The following is a 27518-nucleotide window of genomic DNA, read 5'->3' as shown; positions in this document are numbered from 1 at the left end:
TTTCAACGTGTATTAGAGTGTTTTCTATATTAATGCTTATTTGTTGTATTCCACATTAGGATTTCATACTAACCCCGTTTAATAACGCCACGTGTGACATAGCACTTACTATATCTAAAGTGTGTGGACTATTAAAAGCCACACAAACAAGTACTGCACACTATATGGTGGTATTACTTGTTTCCTGCAGTCTTATTACAATTCATTAAAAATCCAATCAAGAATTCAGCTTTTGCAAACTTTATACCCATAAATACAGCCTTTTACACTTGCATACAAATGAGTTTAACTTCACCAGCTGTAACTAAATACCAACTCATCTGAAACATGATGTGATCAGTTTTGACAGCAACATTATGAAAACTGTGATGAGCCACAAGTAACTTGTCTCCCCTGATAGCCCACCATTAATTGTGCCTAATGTTACTGAGGCCTGGTGTCCTATCAGACATCGTGATTGGCAAATTGAGTGAAAGCCCTTTCTAAAGTGCACACAAATTTTCAATCTGGAACAGTTTATTTGCCAAATTGTAATGGATACATAAATTATTTACTGCACACGCTGACCAATCAGCAAATTAAGCTATAGGAGGGCTTGACGACAGAAGGAGCTGAATCCCCGATTAAGAGCTGCTTTGTAAAAGCATAAAATCATCCAATTCTGTACTGTTACTCTCAATCACAAGCCCAACACCTTGGTAGATTTGTGAAGCCTTTTCAATGGTTATTAGTAAATGTAATGGCTACTGAAAGCTGCATCTCTGATCACAGTCAATATCCCTCATTCAGACTTTCTGTCTCAAAGTTGCCGCCCTTTACGCAATTGCACTCTCTAAACTAAAATACCAGAAGTTTCAAAACTTGAATTTAATCTGTTAAAATTACCAGGGGTGCCTTTTTGTCACCCCAGATAACCTGCTGCACACTGCTGTCTGAGGCAAAGGTCTCACCTTGCTCCATAGCAGTAGCTTCCCCTGGATAGACATTGGTTTCACAGAGCTGGATATTAAAGGAAATGGTACAGCATCCCTAAAATAAAGAGCAAAACATTTTGCTTGAGCTTTAATTCCCATAGAGTCAATACCAACGGGCAGAATTCCTAAACAATAACATTTCTCATATTTTTTATTTTTAAAAATTCAACTGAACTCATTTCCACAAATGTCTGGCATTTGCTAAAAAATCCAAACTGAAAAAGTCAGGACAGGATAAAGTCGCAGAAACTGACTTCAAAAATCCAATACCTCTATACTTGAGGCAAAAGGAGGATCTTTCAGGAAAGGGACATCTGCCATTGACTTCTACGTGATTTTGGCAAGTTTTAGCTGGCGAATTGTTGGATTTGGATTTTTAGCAGTTTGGATACATAGTAAATCTTGAAAAACTTTTGTCCCGCAACTTTTAGCGCTAAAATGCAGAATCCATAAAAAAATTAAAAAAAAAAATCTGAAGGTTAGTAAATGGCACTCTAAAAGTTCATTTTTATGCATTTATAAGGTGCCAACAAAATATGCACTGCTGTAAAATAGATACAGAAGTATAAATTAAACATACAGATCACAAAAATACAACAGATACAAGATTTAAAGATGGCCCTGTTCAATATGTGTAATTAATGTATAATAAAAATCCATAAAATTTCTTTTACTGAGCAAAAAAATGGTAGACTGGTCATTTAATTATTTTTGTCTGTACTGGAATATATATATGCATAAACAAACAAACAAAAAAAAAAAGCCCCTTACTGATCTGTGAAACATTTTTGGGCTGGATTAGTTCTTGATATAATGATGGTACATTCTGACATTAACAGCATGATTCTTCCTGAGCTCTCTATAATGAGCTTTTTCCATGGATTGCCAGCCCAAGGGCAGTCTCATTGAAAAATGAACTTTACATGTAAACAGGAAACTATCCTGAGCCCAGACACAAGCGTTTGGTTGCTGATGTGCATATAACATGAGCAGTGCACTGGGACAAAGCACTTCCAAGCAGTTGAGCAAAGTTACCCCCTTAGGACAATAAAACAACTTTTTAAAGACAGGTGGGGTGCACAGTTTTTTGTTTTAAATTATATTTTTAAAGAAACAGTAAGCAGTCTTCTGTATCATTGTGATCCGTGCTGTTTTCTGACTTTTATATCTGGTAAGAACTGGAAATGTGCAGTTGGAGTGCTAAAGTTTTAAGCTAATGTCCTACTGAGCACGACTAAATCTATTGCAAGCGACTAAATTGTGGGACATTAGCCTTAGGCATGTTCAAGGTCACAGGAAAGAAATGCTTCTATACTGTAAGTACCTGTGTCATTGCGGAAGTAGGTTTTGCAGGCCAGGATGCAAAAAACATAGTGTGGCAGAGGGCACGGTTACCATTATTATATCTGCATTAACTCATGATAGTGATGGTGAATACAGTAGTACACAATATGGACTAAACCCTCCCTCCTGTAAATGATCAGCTATAAAGTTGGGTACAGTTACAGGATGCCGCAATTAAAAACGCTCATATTGACAACATATTATGGTTTGAGAGATTAGATGCCTATTTCTGCAATATGGAGTAACAATGCAATAATCAATAACAGGAAATCATGTGAATGTGACCTTCGGTGAGGGATGTTATTTCTTCTGTCTCTTAGGCTCTGAGACTGAAGGTATGCATTCCAGATCTGTAACAATCAATAGACAACATTAATTTTCTGCTGTCTGCTTATTAGGGAATTCTAACTATTATTTATACTCAGTTTGTTGGGTGTTGAACTCCTTAACGTTTTTCTTTCACCTCCATGCAGTAATCAATATCTAACTTTCCATAAATGGAAACCACAACAAGGAAGCCTCCTACGGAGTGTAGCCAAATGTTTGCCTTTTATAGCAGGAACCAGCTGTTTGGAAGGGTTAGTATTGTAAGAATTGAATAGAGCAGCTCAGTGGCAGCCCCCCTTTTGCTTGCAGTCGGGCCCCAGCAGATGCTTGTGTTTGTACACTTAAGGGAACATTACAAGCTACATCCTCTTACTTGCATGTGTCAGATTTTGTGAAAAGCTGGAAAACCACTACAGCATCTTTTCAGCATAATGCTGAAATCACACATGTATTTAAATACAGCTCCATGTGTACTGTGGTATGAATGTCATCTTAAAAGGGAAAATATACTCCCCTTTCTGACATTACATATCTTACATTACATAAAAAGGTGCATGAACACAGGACTTTTTTTTCCCACAGAGATATACAGGTCCGCAAACTGAAAGGAAAGCTCTTAAAGTCTGTTACAGGAAACAGTTCCACAGCACCCCCCCCCCCCCACTTAGCGTTACAGAGTGATCCATCCCATGTTTCATCTTATTCCATTGTGGATTCCCCAGAACCAAACGTTTCGAAGTGGATCTAGGTGAGGAAGAGGTTGCATGACCCTGTCAGCCTCAAAATAGGTTAGGAAATGGATCTAACAAATTACATGTGCAGATAGGACAGTTTATTACATATTTCACAGTATCAAATTATGGAGCAAGTAATATAAAAAATGTTAACACTTAGGTACCATTGAACAAATAAAATAGTTATACGTTTCACCTGTACAGGGACAATAACAAAAAAGGATTATAAAATGAACTGCACCGAGGCAAAGATAAAAACAGCCAGTCATGTCATAACCATAGGAATTTAAAAATGAAGCCCAACTGAAGATACTAAACATTAGCAAAAAATTAAAAACACAAAACTTGTGCTGAAATGCCTGGTCCAGTTTAATCATCTTGGCAAGCTCTTTGGTGCAGGACTTATTGGCATTACAATCCTCTGCATATTTCTTTACGGTCACAATCACCTTGGTGATAGTTACTAAGCTCAACGGTACTATGGGGCTCAGCCATCCTAGAAATGTAAAGGTTTTCTCCTAGTGTCTGCAGTGCAGATAGGGCAGACCCATAATATTCCCACGGCACGGTAAGATCTACTGACGGTTATAGTGCTAGGAACATTAATAGAGAAGGAAAGGTACAATCACTGGGGACAAAATGTTAGGCACCCCCCCAGTGACTGTACCTTATACCCCAGGCTGGTGCTTCTGTTAGGCGAAAACCATACCAGCCCAGGGTAGCTGCGAGAGAGGACGATCCTCTTCCTCCTTCTACCTTTGCACCGCTTGTGTATGCACAGTGAAAAGGTAAACTTTAACAAAAAGGAACGCTCCTTGGCAGCTACTCTGGGCTGGTGCGGTTTTCTTCTAATAGGATCACTAACCCAGGGTATAATGTAAGTGATAACTATCACTGGGGGTGCCTAACATTTTGGCACACCCTTAGTGAGTTTACCTTTCCTTTTCCTTTAAAGTCAGACATTGAGTATAATAACTGTATATTAGAGGTCATGCTGCTACAGAAAGTTTTATCTTAGACAGATCTATCACCATTTAGCAAATCACACCTCAGTGATTAGTGAGGGCAAAGCTTATTTAAAGGGATTCTGTCATGATTTTTTTGGTGTACTTTTTATTTCTAACACTGTTTACATAGCATAGATTCACTCTACCATTTATAATGTTATTCTGTAGGCAGCCATCTCAGTGCATTGTGCCCGAGTCTGAGCTTTCAGAGCCAGCGCTACACATTAGAACTGCTTTTGGGTAATCTATTGTTTCTCCTACTCCCATGTAACTGGAGGGTTTGGATTTCTTACTATTGAGTGCTATTCTGATATGTACTGGGAGCTACTATCTTGCTACCTTCCTATTGTTCTGCTGATCGTACATCAGTGTTTATAAATTCGAAAATAAAAGGGTTGAAGTTGAACTCTCAAAAATAGGGAAATATTATCCCTTCTTAGTGAAAGACATGCATATGCTAGAAGCTGCACAAAACAATCTAACTGGTCACCCCACATTAGAGCTATAAGTGTATAGTTTTACTGCATAATATGCAATAACCTTGCTTGCATATAGTCAGCTTATACCCTTTATTGCAGCTAGGGAGACAATACAATAATTTTACTGTCAGTTCAGCATCTTGCTATTTTTATTACATTTTATTGCTCCAAAATATTACTCAACACTTTACAGAGAATGTTTTAAATAATTGCATTAATTGCATACCCAAGAAACTCAATCTCTAATTTACTTTTAAAATCAAATACAGGTTCCAATCTTTAAAATCCCATCCCAGTCAATAAAATATTTACATAAGTAAATGTACCTAGATAATTAATTTGGTATACATAAGGTGCAAAATGGCTATAAAAAAATATTTATGGTACAGAGGTGCATACATAATAGACACCTTTTTTCATACATAACACCTGTATCTCTGTGCATATAAAAAAAGGATATTAAGAATACAGGTATAGGACCTGTTATTCAGAATGCTCAGGACCTGGGGCTTTCCGTAAAAGGGATCTTTCTGTAATTTGGATCTCCATACCTTAACTCTACAAAAAAAATCATTCAAACCCAATAGGATTGTTTAGCCTCCAATAAGGATTAATTGTATCTTAGTTGGGATCAAGTAGAAGGTTCTGTTTTATTATTACAAAAAAAAAGGAAATCATTTTTAAAAATTAGAATTATTTGCTTTTAATGGAGTCTATGGGAGATGGCCTTTCTGTAATTTGGAACGGGTTTCCAGATAAGGGATCCTATACCTGTACATAAATATATGGAGATGGATTAAAAAAGCTCAAAATTAACTTTTAAAGGGAAAGTAACACCAAAAAATGAAAGTGTATAAAAGTAATTACTATATAATGTAATGCTGCCCTGTACTGGTACAACTGGTGTGTTTTCCTTAGAACGACTACTATAGTTTATATAATAAAGCTTCTCTGTAGCCACGGGGGCAGCCATTTACAGGAGAAAAGGCACAGGTTACTTAGCAGATAACAGATAAAACCCCATTATATTCTACAAAGCTTATCTGTTATCTGCTATGTGCCTGTCCCTTTTCTCCTTTTTCCCAGCTTCAATGGCTGCCCCCGTGTTGACATAGCAGCTCATTTATATAAACTATAGTAGCGTTTCTGTTGCAAACTTACCAGTTTTACCAGCGCAGGGCAACTATACATTATATTTTAATTATTTTAAAACACTTTCATTTTTTGGTGTTACTGTTCCTTTAAGCCCTTAAAGGAGAAGGAAAGGTAAAAACTAAGTAAGCTTTATCAGAAAGGTCTACGTAAATACAGTCATAAGCACTTACAGAAATGCTGCACTGAGTTCTCTGTAAAAAGATTAGTGAGGTCTCTTTTCCTCTGCCACAGACAGGCAGCTTTCAGCTCTCTCCTCTCTGCTGCTCCCCCCTCTCTCAAGAATGCTTAGAACTCCCCCCCCTTAGGAATGTGGATCTGAGCCAATCAGCAGGAAGCTGACTCATAGTCTTAACTGAGCATGTTCAGTTTGGTCTGCATATCTGTGCAGGAGGGAGGCATTATGGGAATTTTCTTTACACAGCTCAGCATTTTTTCTTTCTGTTTGGCTTCTGATCTTCTGAGAAATATGCCTGCAGCTTGAGATTAGCCTTTCCTTCTCATTTAAGGGTAAAAGTCTGCATTTCATGGATCCATCTACTTTCACATTGTAGTTTGGATTTAACTATATCCCCCCTCTCCAGCTTCTTTCAACCCTCAACCCTTTCTAGGCCCCCAATATTTTAACCCTTTGGTTTCCTTTAAGTGATGGGTGTTAAAATGTTTGAAGGAACTACGTTTCTCCAATCCTTATATATATTGGAGGCTGCAAAGGCACTCCAAACAGTAAACAATATTTGTTAAGGTGGATTTAATGCAGTGATTAATATTATACTGTTTCTTTGTCACATTTGAGACAAAGGTTTTCTTTACACCAAATTGGCAAGAACCCCCTCCAATTCTCATTATCCACTTGTTTCCTCTATTCTACACGTGGGAACTCAGTTTTTCGTTAATAACGGTTTTAAATTTTGAGCTTTCCTGTATTTTTTTTTTTTTTTAGTTTATCTAGAATCATGGATCCGATAATATTTTTTTGCTTTTTACATGCCCCAATGCTTAGTTAATACTTTCTCAACTTCTCTAGCTTGTGGGGTATATGTTGTAATAAAAGTATTATTTTTATCATCATGTTATTTGTTTTTATTTAGCTTTGCTCTCTTGAAAAATTTACTCTTTCTATTGTTTCAGTTTTCTGCAAATGGTTTTGTTTGAATAACCCCTTTGGGAAAATCTAGTTGCAACATGTCTCATTTGATCTTCAAACAATTGGTATTTAGAGCAGTTCTTTCGAAGTCTACAGAATTGTCCATATCTGATGTTTTTCAGCCGCACTGGGTGGTGGTTTCTTACAGCACAAACATAATTACATACATCTACTGGTTTGAAGAAAGTTTTGAATTCTGTCTTCATATGGTTTTATATATATATATATATATATATATATATATATATATATATATATATATATATATATATATATATATATATACTTTCAAATCTAATAAATTAACGTTTGTGCTTCTCATTGTGTCTGAAAATTCAATTCATTTTTATTTACCTCTTCTACAAATGTAGTCAGGTCTTTCATCTCCTTTCCATATGATGATGACATCATCAATGTATTGCCACGATTGGATGAGACCTGTGCCGGCCACCACTCTAGGGAGTATGTTAGATTGCTCCCGATACCCCATAGATTGGCATAGTTTGGCGAAACTCTTGTTCCCATTTCAGTACCTCAGAAATGAAGACAATACTGTATGAATTCTTTTTGTGGTGGTGATATTTCTTGGTCTTAGTATTAACTAAGTATTGGGGAGTATTAAAAGCAGACAATATTACTGGACCCATGATTCCAGATAAACCAAAAACAATTTATATATTATATATATATATATATATATATATATATATATATATATATATATATATATATATATATATATATATATATATATATATATATATATATATATATATATATATATAATAGGAAAGCTCAAAATTTAAAATAGTTTTTAAAGGAACAGTAACACCAAAAAATGAAAGTGTATAAAAGTAACTAAAATATAATGTGCTGCTGCCCTGCACTGATAACAGTTGTGTGTTTACTTCAGAAAGTCTACTATAATTTATATAAATAAGCTGCTATGTAGCCATGGGGGCAGCCATTCAAAGGAGAAAAGGCACAGGCACATAGCAGATAACAGATAAAACACTATTGTATTCTACAGAGCTTATCTGTTATCTGCTATGTAACCTGTGCCTTTTCTCCTTTTTTCCAGCTTGAATGGCTGCCCCCGTGGCTACACAGCAGCTTATTATATAAATTATAGTAGTGTTACTGTAGCAAACACACCAGTTTTACCAGTGCAGGGCAACAGTGCATTATATTTTTATTACTTTAAAGCTCTTTCATTTTTTGGTGTTACTGTTCCTTTAACAAAAAACTAGGTACCCACATGTAGAACAGAGGGGAAAAAATGGATAACGAGAATTGGAGGGGGCTCTTTCTTTGCGCACTATGTAAGGCTTGCCAATCTGGTGTAAAAAAAAAAAAAAAGAAAGAAAAATCAAATTATTATTCATAAGTCCATATTAAAAACATATAAACCCCACAAAATGATGCCTTTCATAGCCTACTAGTACTTATTCATAGGCAGATGTGAACCCATGGGTTCAAAAGCACATTATTAAGCACAAAAGTTGCCCCACCCATCATCAAAACCACTCCCTGCATACCAAACGTTTTACAAATACAACGTTTGGGGTCACAACTGCCTATGACTAAGTACCGGTAAAGTACGGAATGTGTATGGCAGCATTTTGTGGGGTTTCTATGTTTTTAATATGAACTTTTGAATAAAAATGTGATTTTTCTTTTGAATTTTTGTGTGGAGTTTGGGATACATTTGGATTCTGCGGTTTGATATACCCTTTAAATCTGGGGCCTGTGTCCCGTTTACTTTGGCTCTTTTTGACTGGCAGTTGAAGATCCTTATTCTTTGATAAAGTATAAATAGCAAAAAAAAACAAAAAAACTTTGTCTCAAATGTGTCAGTATAATAAGAATATATAAGATACAGTGCATTAAATGTACCAATATATATGTCTATGAAGATTCTCATTCATCCAGGTCATGATATACAGTATCTAGTAGAATTAAGTCTAAAACACTCCATGCCTATATGGACTCCCAAAAATACACAAAGAAGGAGCCCCTTTGAGGCCAATTGTCAGCAGCATTAACTGTGTGACTTATAACATTGCTAAATACGTGGCCAACATCTTAGCCCCCTTAGTTGGAAACACAGTACACCACATTCAGAACTCCATGGACTTTGTCAAAAAAGTGAAGGAGTTAAAGCTGGAGATCGATGATACAATAGTGTCCTATGACGTAACATCTCTGTTCACATGCATACCCACTGCCGAGGCAATTGATACAGTGAGGAAACGGCTGAAACAAGACACCACCCTCAGCAGCAGAACAAAGCTGACCCCAGAACAAGTTTGTTCCTTACTGGACCTATGTCTCAATACCACTTACTTAAAGCACAAGGAAGTTTTCTATAGACAAAAACATGGCTGTGCCATGGGTTCGCCTGTGTCTCCAATTGTAGCGAACCTTTACATGGAAGAAGTGGAAAAGAAAGCCCTGGACACCTTCAAGGGAACAACACCAAGTCATTGGTTCAGATATGTGGATGACACCTGGGTCAAAATTAAAGAACACGAGGTTCCAGCCTTCACCAAACACATAAACTCGGTGGACAAAAACATCACGTTCACAAGGGAAGATGTGAAAGACAGCAAACTGGCTTTTTTGGACTGTGCTATAGTTATCAAAGAGGGGAGGGACCTGGATATTGAAGTATACAGGAAACCCACCCACACAGACCAGTACTTGCTGTTTGATTCCCACCACCCTTTGGAACATAAACTGGGTGTAATTAGGACTCTACATCATCGGGCTGAAACTGTGGCATCCAATGCAGAGGCCAAGGGGAAAGAATATAAACATCTAAAAGGAGCTCTGAAAACTTGTGGGTACCCAGACTGGGCCTTCATCAAAACCAAATCAAAGACCAACAGAAAGACCAGACCTACAAACAGAAGGGAGGAACACAGCAGGCGAAACAACATAGTCATCCCATATGTTGCTGGAACATCAGAAAAACTTAGGAGAATTTTCAACAAACATCGCATTCCTGTGTTTTTCAAACCCAGCAACACCCTGAGACAGAAGCTGGTGCACCCGAAAGACCCAACACCCAAGCACATGAAAAGTAATGTGGTCTATGCTGTCCAGTGTAGTGAAGAGTGCTCAGACTTATACACTGGGGAGACAAAACAACCTCTCTGTAAGAGAATGGCCCAACATAGGCGGGCAAACTCCTCAGGACAAGACTCAGCGGTCTATCTACACCTCAAAGAAAAAGGTCACTCTTTTGAGGACAGTAACGTGCATATTTTGGACCGAGAGGACAGATGGTTTGAAAGAGGTGTGAAAGAGGCCATTTATGCCAACCTGGAAAAACCATCCCTGAACAGAGGAGGGGGCCTGAGACACCGCTTGTCACCAACATACAATGGCGCGTTGACATCCTGACCCCGGCAGTTTCACAACAGTTCACACTTCCAGTCATGTACTTTGAAGGATTAACACCTTCATCAATGAGAATCATGGTACCATTGTGATTGGATCATACCTTCTTACACCTGTCAGTTTCAGCTAACACCTAACTGAACAAGTTCAATGGAACCATTGTGATTGGATGTCTGTGACTCTACCACCATCAAGAGTTTAAATACCGGGGAATTCCCTACCAGTCATTTGAACTGAAGAAGCCACTCGGATGAGTGGTGAAACGTTTTCAAGAAAAACTCAGAAATGTCCAGTTGTTTTAGACTTAATTCTACTAGATACTGTACCAATATATAGGTAAAACAAACAAACAAACAGATAAGGGACTGAGGGATTAAAGAACATATAAGGTAATATTAAATCAAAGTTTTGGTGACACATAGGGGGCCATTTACTAATGCTCTGAATTTTTTTTTTCTGATTCTGCTAAAAATCCGAATTTGAGAATTTTCCAGCCAAAACTTGGCGAGATCATGTAGAAGTCAATGGCAGATCCTACTTTTATGTCGAAACTTTAGAGGTTTCAGGTTTTTGACACTTGTGCAAATTGTGCAACAATTCAGAAAAGTTGTGGTTTTCAAATTTGGAATCTTTACAACTTTTCTCGCACTGATTTTTTCAGTTCAGACTTTTAAGTTAATGCAAAACATCCGTGGACTCGAGTTTACTCGAATTTTAAAATTTTAAAAAAATGAGAAATGCTCCGAGTTTAAGTAAAGGTGCCCCATAGCGTCTCTAAACATTTCAAACTCCAAACTTCATCACAAAAAGGAATCCAAAGGATTAAAATAGCGGGGCATAGAATGGGTTAAAAGAAGCTTGGGGGGGGCATAGTTGAATCCCCACTACATTGTGAAAGCAGATGAATCCATGAAATGCAGACTTTTACCTCCGAGAGCTTAAATGTTAAAATTGAGCTTAGAGCATTTTTATAAGCCATATTTATGTATTCTCAATATCCTTGTTTTATATGCAGAGATGTAAGTGTTAGGTGCAGACATACATTTGTCTATTATGTATGCACCCCTGTACCATATGCATTTTTTATAGCCATTTTGACCCTTATCTGGGTAAATTCAAAAGATTGTAACCTGTATTTGATTTTAAAAGGTACCATAAGTTACTATACATTACAAATATAAAATATCCTTAGAAGTTCAAGGTAGTTTCCCCAAGAACCAAACTATGTTGGTATACTACTTGCTCCCAATGTTACCGCATTACCATGGAGACCTGCTATCTAGAGGGGAGAGAATCACGGAGTCGAGATACACATTCGCCTTGGAAAACAAATCCGACGCATTTGCATTGAATTCTTTTTGATGCATGTGCAGTAAAGTTTGCTGGATGCAGTTTGGAGCAGGACTTAAATAGAGAGGAAGGAACCAGGAAGTTATGCATCTGAAGAAGCCTATATTAGGCGTGACACTTCCTACAGACCCACTGGAGACTTGTGGAGGAATCAGATGCCAGGTGCCCTTCCCTTCACTGCAGTTCTGAACTGATGTGGGTTTTTATAAAGAGTGCCAATGAATGATTTTAACATTGTTAAGTACAATATTTGCTTTTATATATTTAGTAAAGAAAGATTTTACCCTATGTGGTGCTGTTCCTGCTCTTTGTATTTATAGTAAGTGATGGTATATTATATTTAAAAAATTACACACACATACTTTCTGTTTTGATATTGTCCTCTGTGGTAGAATTGTTTTAAAGGAGAAGGAAAGTAAAAAACTGGTATAGATATATTTGGTTAGGGCATCAGCCCCCCCTCCTGAACCGCCGCATTGCCAACTCACCCCCTGCCTCTGGATCGGCGCACCATCCCGCAGAAGAATCTCCGGTCTTCTGCGGGATGGTGCACCTAAATGCTGGCACCTAAAATGGGCATTCTAATAATTACTTAATGCCAAAAAGTTAGAAGCATACACTGTGTTAGCATCTGTATAAATCCAACCCATTAGTCCTTGTGCTTGAATGGCATCTACGGAATGACAGCCTAACGTTGATGTAAAAAGCATTTCACTCTATATCTTAAAGTAATTGTGTTGTCAAGGTAAATGATGGCTCAGGGACCATCTGTTAGGGTGGAATTGTTTTGTGACATAATGCACTGAAAGTGGGAGGGAAGTATGAACAAACCTATAAGCCCTGTAGAGTCTTTCTTACTCTTTCTAGACTACTGAGCAAAGGTCTTGACAGGCTTGACCCCCTTTACAGAACAATAGGCCTGTAAAGTACAGGCACGGCTCATAGATAAATTAGATATAATAGGGTCATGCAGTCCTTTTTTTTCCTATTATAGGGAACTGATAATCTTTTAACCAATTTGATGCCTGTATTATCCAGTTCAAGTGAAAATAGCTGTAAATCCAGATTTTCTTATGGGTGTAATGATTCAGTAAAGCAGCTGATTTTATAATGAATTTGGTGTTATGGCTATTTAAACTTTATGTTGACAGCAGGCGGAGCAGGTCTCACATACCCCTGATTCCCTTGTTTGGAGAAGTGGAGGCTGAATAGAGACATGGGCTAAGGGTAAGTCTGGAGCAGTTTCACACTTCTTCATACCTGTATAACTCTGTAAATCTATTAAGGAACTGCTAAATACAACTGCTTAAAAAGATGATAGTATGCATTAAGATACTATATATATATATATATATATATATATATATATATATATATATATATATATATATATATATATATATAAGTACATAACTATATATAAGTGGTTTGATATCTTTGTAATGCAATAGTCTTCATGATTGTGCAGAAGAGCTTTATTCTTATGAATCATCTGATTTCGTAATTCCGTAGCCCTAAAGGGGTTGTTAATCCTTGATTTAACTTTTAGTATGATGTAGAGTGATATTCTGAGACATTGTGCAATTGGTCTTCGGTTTTTAGCTATTTCATTTTCAGTTCAGGAGCTCTCCAGTTTGGAGTTTCAGCAGCTATTTGGTTGGAAGGGTCCAAGATACCTTGGATGAGAGACTTGTATATGAATAGGAGAGGCCATGCATAGAAAAGTAACAAAAAGTGACAATAACAATAAAACTGCAGCCTCACAGAGCAATAGCTTTTTCGCTGCTGGGGTCTGTTACCCCCATTTAAAAACCCCATAAAGAAGAAGGCAAAATTCAAAAACTATAACAAATAAATAATGAAGACCAATTAAAAAGTTGTTCGATTTGGCCATTATGTAACATACTAAAAGTTAACTTAAAAGGTGAACCATCCCTTTATTTTAGCTACTTTATCTGGGACTGAGTTCATTCAGGCCTCGGGCATAAAAGGTGAATGCCATGTAATACCCACAGTTGATAGGTGGAAGGGTAAATCCCTATACACTTTTTTGCATTGCAGGCCCAGACTGACAATGTGGATTCTTAAATTCCAGAGAGGCTGCTGTAAGATGCCATAGACAGTTACTATTTAGTGGGCTGGTGGGGGGCTGTTTGGGTCTGTGTCCTAGAAATGCCAGGGCCTATTTTGAATTCCAGTCCAGGCCTGATGCAGTGCCAGGGTAGAAGTTAAGAAAGACAAATAGTTTCAAAACTTTTCCACAGTTTACTTTTTTTTTTTTTAATTAAATAAAGAGCACAACATACAAAAATATTGACTATTAGGCTAAAGTTACATGTATAGTTAAATCACTATCTCACATATCTTGTCAATACACAAAAGCATTTAATGGAAGCCGCAGGAACTGGTTATGGCCTGTTCTCCACCAATAGAAGCAATTAGAGGCAGATGCCAGGAAAGATGATCTACTTTTCCATTAAAATTCTAATAGTCAGAATAGGTTGTACATATATCTAAAACAAATTACTTGTTATCCAAATAACAATAAATGCTACTGGTGTAGGTTCCTCAAAGATATTCCTTGACTCCTGTTTGCTGAGCAACAAGGTAAGAAAAACAGGATGTTCAATTCAACCAATAAACTTAGAGATATGTGCAACATTTACAAGTTTTAATGAGCGCATTTCATGTGTACAACAGGCAACAAAGCAGAACATAAAGATTTCTACCTTCCTTCCAATAACTTTTTTTCTGTGCTGCTGATTTTATTATTAAGAACTTGTAAACTTACCTCCAGTTACTAAATTGCTCAGCAGTGCTTATGTTACATCTTAAATACAACTTAAATACTCATGACTGCCATCTCCTATGATAAAAATATCTTCGCCCTAGCAGCTCTGGGGTGCCATAAGACTACTATTAAAAGGAATAAGAAAGCGTACTTTTGTTATTTACTTTATGCAATACTATACACTGAAATGTTTTTACCCAAAACTTGGTACTGGTGAGCTATGGCTGGTGTGGAGAGACCAGTTTGGAGGTGGTAGAATCTATATAAGTACATCAATAAAAATGTTTTAATTAAAACAATAAGCACAATACTATATTTCAAGCCCTATTTACTGGGTCATATTAAACCTAAGTATGTAACTATTGCATCAGTGTCCATTTGAAAATAAAATTACATTGAGCAAAAACAAGGAAAAAAAACCTAAAGCATAGCTTTCAAAGCTTTGTAAACATAACCTGATTACTGGGTGTTGCTTATCCCTGCAAAAACACACATTTACATTATCCTTATATTGACACATTAAAGGGGTACTTAATGTGCAGGTCTTATTATTTTGTGCAATCTTCTAATCTTACAAAATCCTTCTCTGATATCATTAGGAACAAAACAATCTTTTAAAATAGTTTGCTGTAGTATTTAATCCACTCCCTTTTAGCTTCTGGGATCCCTTTAAGATCTAAGAGCCTTTTATGCGTGACATGCAGAAGATGTTAGATTAGCAGACATACATACGTTCCTTCAAAGCCACCTCAGTCAGTTTCTCAGTGAAACGGTTTTCAACCTATTTTAAGGGTAGTAAGCAATCCTGCTTACTTGTCGTACATTTTCTCATAATGGGCCCTAGAATACTATTTATATTGCCAACATGGCAGGGGCTCTACACGTCCATGTGACATTAGGTTGAGGGCCGGCAGCGTTAGCAGGCATTTTCAAGCCTGTCCCCCACTTGGCACCACTTGGTGTAGCCGAGTGTAGGCAGAAGCTATACATCAGTGCAGTTTTACTAAGGTGCATAAGGGATCCACTTCTTTTAGCCTGCAAATCAGCTTTATAGTTTGGAAGATGCTACTCTGGTGTATTTGCCTTCTGCTGTACCTCAGAACATGCTCCAACATTAGACATTTTAAGGGGTTCTTATAATGATAGCTTAGAATATGTTAATGTATGTGCGTGCTGCCAGTAGGTATTAGATTGGACTTGGATTGGATTGGAATTAGATGGACTTTGCAAAGTTACATATAACGTAGTATGTATGTGGCAAGAACGAATGCTAACCTAGCTACTCTTTTATCATAGTACAAAAGAACCAGTAATGCTTTGTTAGCATTGTTTTCTTATGCATATTTTTCAAAACAGATTATTTAAAAAAAAAAAAAAATCTAGATCAGAAGGTAAAGATACAATGATTTTGTTTTGTGGGTGCTTTTCCAAAACACAGTAGCGGTCTCTTAATATAACATAGTATAGATAGTTTCACTCTCTGCTGATCTATTTTTTTCTGCTGTACAGTTTCCACAATTTACCAAAAGACAATACTAGGAAGTTAATTTTATTATCTTTTGTTTTTATAGTTACAACACATTGTTCGACAGAAGTGTAGTGAAGATTCTTTATAGCTATGAAATACAAGGTAAAAGACAAGGGTAACATTAATATAATTTTCTGTCTAATTAGATAAACAATTTAAAAATATGTAAAAAGGGATAAAAGAGTGAAGCTTACTCTCTGAATATCTGCATTTATAAAATGAATAATGTACCCCCTGTTGTAAAATATAATGATTTCATAAGTCACTGAGGAGTTCTACAACCATATAAAAGTGGGTCATGGAACGTACAGGTCATGGAACTCCAATGTTACTTTTAATATCCTCGTATTTAACAACGAGGTGATTTCATTTATAATACACTTTTTTTTTTATACACATAATATACATTTTTTTAAAAATTAGATTTATGGACTCCAATAAAAAGGACTTTATAAGAGATGGTCTTTGCATAATTCAGAACTATATGGTGAAGGAGTTTCTTGATAAGTGATCCCATACCTGTAGTTATTTAATTAAAAAAAAGCAATAGTATAGTCAGAAATACCCAAGTATTTATCCTATAAAGTATACTATTTATATACATAGTTACATAAAGCACAAGTATTTTGGATTGTGAGCTAAAAATCGTCTGACTATAATTAATATACAAAACTACATTATAGGTATTTTTGTAAGATGGAGTTGGGATAGAATATACTCAAACATGTTATGTTTTGAATTATAAATACAAAATAAGAGCAAGAGAGGATAAAATAGGAGAGAGACTAAAGCAACTGCTCATATTTCTACGAATTAAAAAACTATATAGCACCGGTCTATTTTTAAAGACCAGACATTTTAAAGTGCGCACATTATTCACTACCTACGTAGACAGATATATAGTCTGGCACATCAGGATGTATCACCTTGGCAATGAAACGTCTCATTATCACGATTGCAAGGGCAGCACAGACTAAAAGCAATGGCTTAAAAACTAAATCAAGTGTGTCTCTGATATTCCATTAATTCTGTCAGCTGCTCATCAGACTGTGAAATGTTGCGACTCTTAGAAGCCTGCAGCACAAAATGGTTATTTATAAAACGGATGCTACTTACAAGCCTGTAACTGTTAAAAGTACAGGTAAAGTCACACATTTCAGCCAGCAGGTCTCAACTACTATTCCCAGGTCACTGAAGGTAATAACATTCCAGTCTTAAGGTAAAAAGGTAATTATCAAATATCAGAGAACTACTAAAAACGGTCCACTAATTTATATTGTGTCTAAAGCATTACCCATATTTTAAAGGAAGATCACATAGAGGAACACTTTTTAGACAAACAGGTATAGAGGGGAGGTAGCAGGGGTTTCAATATTTAGGATAAACATACAGAAAGCCTGTATCAATTGACTGAGTTCATAACTTTGTTTTGATTGCAAAAATATTCTAATTAGCATTTTTACAGGGCTTTCAAGCTCAGGGTTTTAGGCAATGTAACAAAGTAGATGAAGTTGGAAAAAACAAACAAACACAGACATGTGCCCATCAATGTCAGCGGTATTGCACAAGTGAAACCTACCCAACTGCCTTCCCAATTTTCCTCAGTGGTTCGAAAAAAAAAATCCTCCTTGATTTCAAGATGGCAATCAAGCCAGTGCCTAGATGAATATTGCATTAAAAGTTATTTCAGTATCTTTGTATTCCCCCCCAACCATTTTGTAAAACAATCTAATATATTTTTCAGTAAAACAACCTCATATGTAGTTAAATGACAGAACTCACTAAAGCAAGAAAAATGCTTACTATAGCAGTGATTAACTTTATTTGTTACAAAAAGGCATGAATGCTTTTAAAGGACAAAATATATATCAGTTTAAACAGCATAACACAGATTAAAACACAAAGTGGCAGATGCCTGTGTTTCCAGAGACTGAGAGACAAGCTGTCAGTGAAAAACGTGAAGGAATAGCATCATGCTGAAATGCACTGATGATACAGAATGTGATAATGGATCAGAAGGTCACAAGAGGAGCACAAGCAACAAGGGAATATTTGCTGCTAACACAAGAGAGAAAAGGTGGTGCTGTGTTAATGGAGATGTGTAAATGCTATCTATTGTGTATTTTAATCTTTTTTTATTCGATCCAGTTAGGAAACAAAGTAACGTGTTACATATGCGCCATTTCGCACATAGGAGAACAAACCCATCAAATGCATATAAATTCAATGGGCTTTTGCTGCCTTAGTCCCCCGTCCCCTTTTTTAAAAAAAATTTTACAAGGAAAACCTCACATTATTCTTAGAGAGGATGGCTGAATGGAACAGATTTCTTGTGATTAAAACAGTATACAAAAAATATGTTTGTTTTTTCTTGAGTTAAACAGAGTAAAAAGGGAAATGGGCACTACTCCATGTTTGATCCTTAAAAGGTAGATAATTGAATTACCATCAAATAAATTTCACCCTTCTCCTTTTGTTGTGACAGTTTTGTTAGCAGAAGTCTATTATGCAGTGGAATTATATGTGCACTGGTTATATAATTATCTACCTGCTAATAGCAAGCTTGGGGGTAACAGCTTTTTGAAGGCACAGAGTGTCAGCAAACATAAGGCAAGTAGCACATGTATGCCAGCAGAGAAAAAGCAGATCTGGTTCTGTCCACCCTGTCTTGTGTGTTCACTGACAGTCACAGCATCTGCCTATCAATGCATACATGGGGCAGATATGGCATGGAAATAATTTACCATTTCTGCAATGAAATTGGCCCTGTGTGTCGCACTGGCATGACTATTTATAAACTTCCTGGATTCAGTTAACCCTTGGGTTGCTGGGTTTCAGTAAAAGCCTGCTATTATCATTCTAAAAATACAAATGAATGTAAATTGCAAATGTCTCCAGAAGTACCCTGAATGTGTACTTGATATTAAAGTTCATGCAATCTATCTCACGCAAGGCCCACACACAAATATAGCCTAAAGCGACACAAAAATTACCTATACTCTTTTAGCTAAAGTGTGAGCAGATTACCATTGTTATTATTAACACTAGTCAGCATTTCACGGTGGATATTTAATGCAGACAGAAAATTACAAGCAGGGTTGGGCTGGCCCCAGGAGGCTTCCCATCACTCCATCCTAATTTCCACTGTGTCCCTTTACAAAACCTATATTATTTGCCACAACCTATATCAAATTCCTGTGACACTGGGTGGCAGGTTCCCTGGTGGGTTCTAGGAGATCCAGTCCAACACTTTACATTAGACATGCTGTTTATCTACTATGAAGTAAAATGTGAAAAGCTGCAGAAATGTATACAAACTATTTGTTGTCTCATTCATTGTATGTATAGATATAATTATTATATATCCTAATAAGCGTTTTTTATTATGGTGTATGAACAGGCACTGATCCGTAAGCATTTTTGCTGAGTGCTGGAAGCAGCAGCAGAGCTAGATATAAATTTTCACTCTGGCATTAAAAAACATTTGGTTGGCAATAAAATTGCTGAGTATAGGCTCAGTACTTTTTTTCAATTGGTGTAGGCTCTGTTTTTAAGTCAGCCTGACCTTAAATGGTATTCTAAGCAGACTTAAAAATGTACCTTAAAGGCCCTCTATGCCTTGAATACCTTTGACAGTATAGTTCCATGGTAACTCTTTGTTCTTGCTTTAAGTAAATAGAGGAGTGGTTCCTGATTTACCTATTCAGTCGATCAACAGCCCTAAAAAAGTCAGATGAGGCCCCTTTGCCAAGAGAGTATGCAAAAAAAGAAAATGGATTTTACAATACAGGAGGGCTATGAAAGGTTATAAAAATATTTGTGACCATCCAGCTGTAGAGGGCATAGACAAGACTAAAACTGCAAATAAAGCTAGAAACACCTTCACTTAAGATAAGAAAATCAAATCAATATGGGATAATGATAATATAGAAAAAACGGTATAATGACCATTACTTAGAGAGAACAAAATGTTTTTCTGTTCAGTTCATATGACTCTATGTACAGTGATCTATAAGCTAAAATGATCCTTATTTGAATGCTTAGAATACCTGTTGCATAATGTAGAAATAGCAGCCTAATTCAGAGGTTTTAATTGTTTCAGAATGCAACCCTACACCACAAGTAGTTAGAAATTCTATAATTACCGTTAATACAGCAATCATAGCCGGTCTGTGAATTCAATTCTGCCCCAAAAGAAACTCCCCTCTTCCAGCTGGCACGGCAGGAAGGCCCACTAGCCATATGTTTAACATCGAGGCAAAGCCTTTCTTTTAGTGTGAATGAGTCATCATTTCAAAGGCTATTCATTCCCTACTTGTTAAACCAGAGTTTTATTTCCTTTCAGCGTGATTGTATTTCAGTATCTTGTTGGCAGGACATGTTGAGTAAAGCACAAATATTAATGACATAACAAACATTTTATGTGGATTTGCCAGAATCTCATCTATTCTAAAAGTCTCTAGATGCTAAACATAAAAACTGACTCAACTGGATCATATCAGCCAACTGTTTCAGGCAAGTGTTGAACAATGAATATAGTTTGAAATGTAAACTTTAACTTGTGTTACACTTTCTAATGAATAGTAACATAATATCATTTAAAATATCATTTAATGTAGCACCACTTAATTTTGTAGTTAAATGCATTAGTCTTCAGTTGAGCTGAAATAAATATTGAACTATTTTTTCCCCCCATGACAGGGACCTTTTTATCTGCACTTCTTGCTCTGTGCAGTCTTGACATATATAATGAATAATCTTGTTTCATAACAGTGGACTTGGGCCAAAATAAAGGATTATTTATCAAGAGTCCTACTATTTGCAACACAGACAAAAGATTAGTGGGAAACAGAGAAAACATTAACAGAAATTCAATCCACACTGTCAGCCAAAGGAAGCAATCATGCAGACACCTATACAGAAACATACAGCAGGTAGTAACACAGCTGTTGTGCTTTTACACAGATGGGAGTTGTAACACCCTGCACCTTTTGTACAAGTTAAAGTGTACACCAGGGGGCTGATTTACTAATCCACGAATCCGAATGAGAAAAATTCGGATTGGAAAACGAACATTTTGCGACTTTTTCGTCGCCGTTATGACTTGCGCGAATTGTCGCGACTTTTTCATAGCCATTACAATTTTCGTGAATTGTCGCAACTTTTTCATTGCCATTATGACTTTTGTGAGTTGTCGCGACTTTTACATTGCCATTATGACTTTTGTGAATTGTCGCGACTTTTTCATAGCCATTACGACTTTCGCGAATTGTCGCAACTTTCGTATTGAGAGCTCGAAAAAGTCGCAAAGTACCGATCATTACGAAAAAAACGCATTCGGACGCTTTTCAGACATTCGTGGATTAGTAAAATGTGCCCCCAGGAGTATTGTTATATATATTTTGTTTAACTAACCAAACATATTATTAACAAGCTATTCCTAATATTGAAGGCAGCATCTCAAATATTTTACAATTTATCATCATCTAATGGATGTAGATTTGTTAGGGGCGTTTCTCTTGAGCTGTTCATCCTCTAAGTACTGTATATGCATTATGCCACAAGGCATGTACCCTTTGTTGTGCGAATATTTAATTTATTAAAGAACCATAAAACTGCTTTTTTTTTTTTATTCTCGAGGCAGGCAACTTTAAGCACTAGTATGGACACTTTTTGATGAGCGGTCCTAAAATGCTTAGCCTCTCCACAATAACACATGGTAGCAAAATTAGATTTTCTACATCTTGTGTCCTAGTAAAGCTTGGGACCTACAGACAGACAACACTAGCTATATTAAACAGGACTGCTTGACACTACCCTGTGTTGACCATGATATGATCAGCTGGTCAGTGAATTTGTGTTTGCAAATATGAAACCGACAAACAGACTTGTGCAGATTCATCAAAATGTGATTTTAGAGCTTAATACATACCCATATTCTATATGCATTCCTATAGGATTTTCAGAAGTGTATCAATGGTTGAAAGTTAGAACAAACTATTTGCTAAATACGCTTCTAAAAATCCCATAGAAATGAATAAAATTTGGATGAGTGTTTATGTATTAAGCTCTAAACTCACATTTTAATAAACAACAGTTACTCCAGAGCCAGTCAATCGGGCAATAGCAAAAAGCATTTGGACCAGTATCAGTCAGTCTGGACATCCACATTTTACCAAACAGGTCAATTTTCTGATAGCTGACTTACAAATGGCTACATTTTATATATTTTTGGATTATTGGGAACTATGGGCAGGTGGAGTCTCTGGTGCACCAAGTAGGCGTTGTGGAATATAAGATAGCCTTTAGAGTTGCTGAAGTTAAAGTTATGCACTGTGGATTGATTAGAACTTACTGCTATTTCACATATTTGGTGGAATAAATCTGAGTTATCTCATACACACCGTAGCAGATTTATCAAATGTTTGTCTTTCCTGTAAAATGTAGTATTTGATTGCAGGTGGAAATAATACTTATACGAAACATATTGATGGATTCAGAAGGTAAAGAGGACCTTGATAACCTGACCTTACAATCTAAAAGGACAAGGCAGTAAGAGACACAAGATGGGTGATTAACAGCTCTTTTAGGGCTCTGGCACACCGGGAGATTTGTCGCCCGCGATTTTTTTAAGAACGATTAGGCGACAAGACGAACGACAAGACGCCAATGGAAACGCAATGGAAATATTACAAGTAATTATAAATAATTACAAATAATTACAAAAAGCATTGCCTCACTATTCCCATTGTTTTTTTTCACTAAGATGGCTTTTTAAAAGCTTACAGCAAACAAAACTCATTCTATCCTATGGACCAGAATTTTATATGAAAACTGAGGAGCTTACTTTTTTAATCCATATGTTTTTAATCACAAAATAAAATAAATCTGCCAATTTGAAACATTTGTACTATCCTCCCCGTGATACAGAGGTGGTGTTGTAGGAAATGCCCTTTATCAAGTGAGCAACAGAGTACATTTAATAGGAAACTGGAGAGATACAGGTGAATCACTGGGCTATTATCTGCCGCTTTTAAAACAATATGGAGAGCTGTAAGTGTTTCCAGCTTTCTAATTATTTTTTAATGAATCTAAACTTTTCCATGACTTCATCTGTCATTGCATAAAGAAATTGCTAAGATTACAGAAGCCAGTAGAATTATGGGTGTCAATTATGGTTCACTAGAGCAGATAGTTAAGATTTAGGTAAAGCTTTTTTTCAAAGAATAAAAACTACAAAGCAAGACCACCCTCTGTTCTTCTGCCAGATTTTTCCCAAGATTATTCATCTCTTTTTCCTCAGATGTTCGGTCAGAAACACAGTTTGTGGTTTTCAAAAGCCAACATGGACCTTTTTTTTTTTTTTTTTATTTGCACTACTATTATACTGCAACAAACCCCCATGAAATCCATTATACGTCTCTTTAATCTGCCTTAACAGTTTACTGACGACATGTTTTATAATTATAAACAGGTATTTGAAAAGCACCAACATACTCCTCATAGCTGTAGCAAAGTGTTTCTTACACATATATATCACATTTTTATATTTCAGATAGTTAAATGTGAGCAGGAATGTCTGCTTCGCCACCATAACACATTCACTGCACAGATCCTGCAAGTACCTGGACCTCTGCTAGAGCCACCTGCATGCAACAGAAACTCCAAAAATAATTGCATTGCTGTTGTTGATGGAATGCAGGGTCCATGAAATATTGAGACTGGGAGAACAGAGCTGCATCCATATGTGCTTGACACGGGTGCAGTGACAGGTAATGGTGTGCTCAAACATACAAGTAAACACTCTCTATTTAGCAGTCCTTAAACAGTAAATAGTGACAAACCAAAAAATAATATATAAGGTGTACTGAAATGCACTATGGAAAAAAAAATTTGAAACCTTGAGTCCAAAACAGTCAACTGTAAATACAATTTAAAAAAGAAAATTGGGTTATGTGGCGGAATCTAATAATTTGTGCGGCACATACAACATATAAAAGGATTACTGTAAAAGCTTAGGCTGTATTTTAGACCATATGGACAAGTATGTGAAAAAGGTGTTCACACCAAAGCATTTTACTTGCAGACCAGGTATATATCCAACTAACTTCAACCAATTTCTAGTTTCAACAGGCTTACCATGCTCCAATAAAGGCACCATACAGGGACCAAACAAACAAGGGTCACACACACACACAGGCTGCTCCTTCTCACTTTCTTATGTGCCAGAGCACAATGCACTGGCTGTCATTGTGCACTGGCAGATACAATTTTCAAACCTTCCCAATATATGTACCAATCCATATCTACAGTACATGGGAATTGATTATTACATGAATATCAGTTCCGATCGCCATTTAAGTATAGATAATCATATGACAATTTTATCTGTGTGTATGGCCACCTAAAGACTGCAGGATGGTCTGTCTAAACTGGCCCCCACCCCCATGCCTGAAGCCCATTAATGACCAGGTCAGTGTGGTCAAAATCTACAAAATTGCCCAACCAAATTTATTCCTGTTTGGCCAACTTTAGATTCCCTTCAAGGTTGCTCCCTTTTATTTAATAGCAGAAATAGTATAATATAATGAGCCAAGGGGGCCAACATTATACCTTACAGGACCCTGTTGGGCAAGGACCTCATCAATACACTAAAAAAGTAATCGCCCAATGGGATTTTCAAACCTGCTTGATAGCTGTCTGATTTGTGGTGGAATATTGGTCAGACTGTCCTTCAGGAGGCCCCCATGCACATTCCAATAAGCCACCCACACAGCCTGGAAGGGCCAAGTCAGCAGCTTTTATCAGCCTGTGTATGGTCAGCTTAATTTGACCCTATAAACTCTAGGCACAAATCACCAAATTCAGGAATTTGAATGAAATACTATTAAAACGGAAAATAAAATCCACTTATTTTCATCTGATACAATACTTCTTATAAGTTTACTCAGCACAGCCCTGAGTCACTCTTTTTAGACATCAACCCCCTGACCTATGCCAGCCAATGTAATGGCTTATTACAGCTCACCCTTTCAGATCTGTTTAGGGCAATAATGATAACCCTCCACTATGGAGATCACAAATCCAAAGAATGAAGTTCTTGACCATTCTCCATTTATGAATCCATCTGTGTCTTATATACTTATCACACATATATCATGTATTGCTCCTACTGCCATTCCACTTGGACCACACAACACAAATTAAAGCTCAATCACTTCCACAGTGACAACAGAAAATAAAAATAGTCAGTGCCTTTTTTTTAAAGGTAATTCATTCAAGTCCAGTCCAACAAAAAGCCTATGTCACACTCCATTAAATTTATGGAATGGCTAGAACAAAGCCAAAGAGAAATCAAAGAATTGGAAAAAAAATCTTTTTGGTCACACTTTAAAAGACCATTTCAAAGAAAAGGTTTCAATTCAGAAAAATGTGCGTTGCTTAATATTTAAATTTTCAGGCCAATTACTGCATAATTACTAGATTTCTTTTCTGTTGACAAAGAAAGGACTGCAAAACAGACATCTAATTATTTAGGAGATTAATCAATAAGTAAATATTACCATATCAAAAGTAACAGATTGCTAGAAACACTGTACTGTTGCCAAAGACGGGGGAAAAAAAAAGTACTAAAGGGTAAGTAAATACTGGGCATACTGTCTTCATTAGTTAAGCTACAACTCCCAACATTTCTTGATGGCCAAAGGCATCTGGGAATTGTAGTTCAAGGAATGCTACTGGCTGGGCATGCATGATCACAACCATGAGCGGCTTTTGGTTTCTTACCTTTTACTTGGCTTTCATATTCTGCTATGATTTCTTTGTCTTTCTTGAACCTGTTTGGAGTTGACATTTTCCAACGATTCACTTATCTCAAGCCACAGTTCATAAATAGCCAAATCTAAAAGCGTATATCCTGCCCACGTAGAGGAGGCAAATTTGCCCAAGGGGGGTTATTTTCCTGAGATGGGATCAATCTGCTGAAGTTTCCAAGAAAGCAAAGCTTGAGGTAAGCACAGGAGCCATCCTAGGGGGAAAAGGGCACAGCACCCAGAATACAGGTGTGACACCCAAATGGGTCAGTGGGAATGGTGCAGAATGAAGGGGGGTGCACCACAGAGACAACTAAGGGAGTGTGACAGTCAAACAAGATGTCAGATCACCACTAGGTACATAAAGCAGGAGTCAGAAACAAAGAAAAGGGAGGAGGGGTAGATAGGAAAATAAAAGAAGCACTGGTGCACAGGGCAGTCAGAAGTAAATCCAAAGGAGACTGGCTTTATTTGAAAGTCACCAGAGCAGTGAATGGCAGATAAAGGCAGCAGGGAAGTATTGCTGGGGACACTGTGCCTGTGACATGTAAGAAAAGTCCTCAGGCAGTCTAGAGTGGCAGGGAAAGGCTGGCAAACATAGGGCAGGTTGGAAGAAGGCAGCGGCATAGAGTGAATGGGCAGCCTGGGAAAGGGCAGGGACAGCAGCACGGAATGAATGGAGCAGCCGGGATTGAGCAGCAGCACAGAAATGAATGGAGAAAGCAGCAGCACTGGAAGAAACCAGGGAAAGGAACAGGAGTGCAGGTGGGGCCGGCACCTCTTGCAAGTGCAGGTCTGGGAGCAGCGCTGTGTCCGCCGGTGCCTGCCCGGGGCTAACTGCTCACGTTGCTTGCCGTGCGGCGACCAGTGGGTGTACGATAACCCTCGCAGTCTCCTCCTTCTACCCCTCTCCACAGCAGGGAACACACAAAGACACCAGGGCGCTCCTCAGGACCAGGACCCGAACGAATGCTACAGAGAGTGTAGAGTCTGGCTGCAGAAATGACTAGCCCCGGGGCATATCGGCCATCACTTGTACCTTATCAGCCGGCAGCGAACAAAGTTCTTCTAGAGCCTACGGCCGTACCACAGCACTGCGCAGAGCCGCCAGACCCTGGGAGACACGGCGGGTGGGACAGGGGCGGAGCTGTAGACTCCCACGACCGCCTCCTTACGCAGTTCTACCGGACCCTTTCTTTTTTTGACTGATATCTCAGCAAGCCAATCAACTCGGATTTCTAGAGACCGACATACTTGATGGACCAATCAAAGAGCTCTCTGTCGGTTGCCGTGGCAGGATGGGTTATTATCCCTACTGCACTGGGTTTGGAATGAAAAAGTGATGGAGACGGTGTGCGATTAGTTGTTAGCTGCGCTAGAGCTCGCTGACACCACCCAGAGCACATTGTTAGTTTTAACCGGAACTGCTTTCAGTGCCATATCACACCGGGACGTTTTATATAGTTTC

The 27518-nt window shown here is 37.4% G+C and overlaps 1 protein-coding gene across 6 annotated transcripts in view; it reads right to left on the bottom strand.

The window, feature by feature from the left end:
- The window catches only part of srgap1 (SLIT-ROBO Rho GTPase activating protein 1), a 109049-nt gene extending 81762 nt beyond the window's left edge, over positions 1-27287 (bottom strand). For 2 of the 6 annotated variants that reach the window (XM_018092246.2, XM_002941251.5), the window contains exon 1: positions 26025-27271. In XM_018092246.2, the coding sequence (XP_017947735.2) occupies positions 26025-26091 (67 nt within the window). In that variant the 5' untranslated portion in view covers positions 26092-27271. Of the gene's footprint in view, positions 1-26024 lie in introns of all 6 variants that reach the window. The other 4 variants (XM_018092248.2, XM_002941252.5, XM_031898915.1 and 1 more) reach the window with 3 other exon arrangements.
- Between the last annotated feature and the right edge of the window lie 231 nt (positions 27288-27518).

This window comes from Xenopus tropicalis, chromosome 3 (assembly GCF_000004195.4).
Source record: "Xenopus tropicalis strain Nigerian chromosome 3, UCB_Xtro_10.0, whole genome shotgun sequence".
Classification (NCBI taxonomy): Eukaryota; Metazoa; Chordata; class Amphibia; order Anura; family Pipidae; genus Xenopus; species Xenopus tropicalis.
The sequence above is the reverse complement of the archived record's forward strand: the minus strand, read 5'-3'. Positions and strand labels throughout refer to the sequence as shown.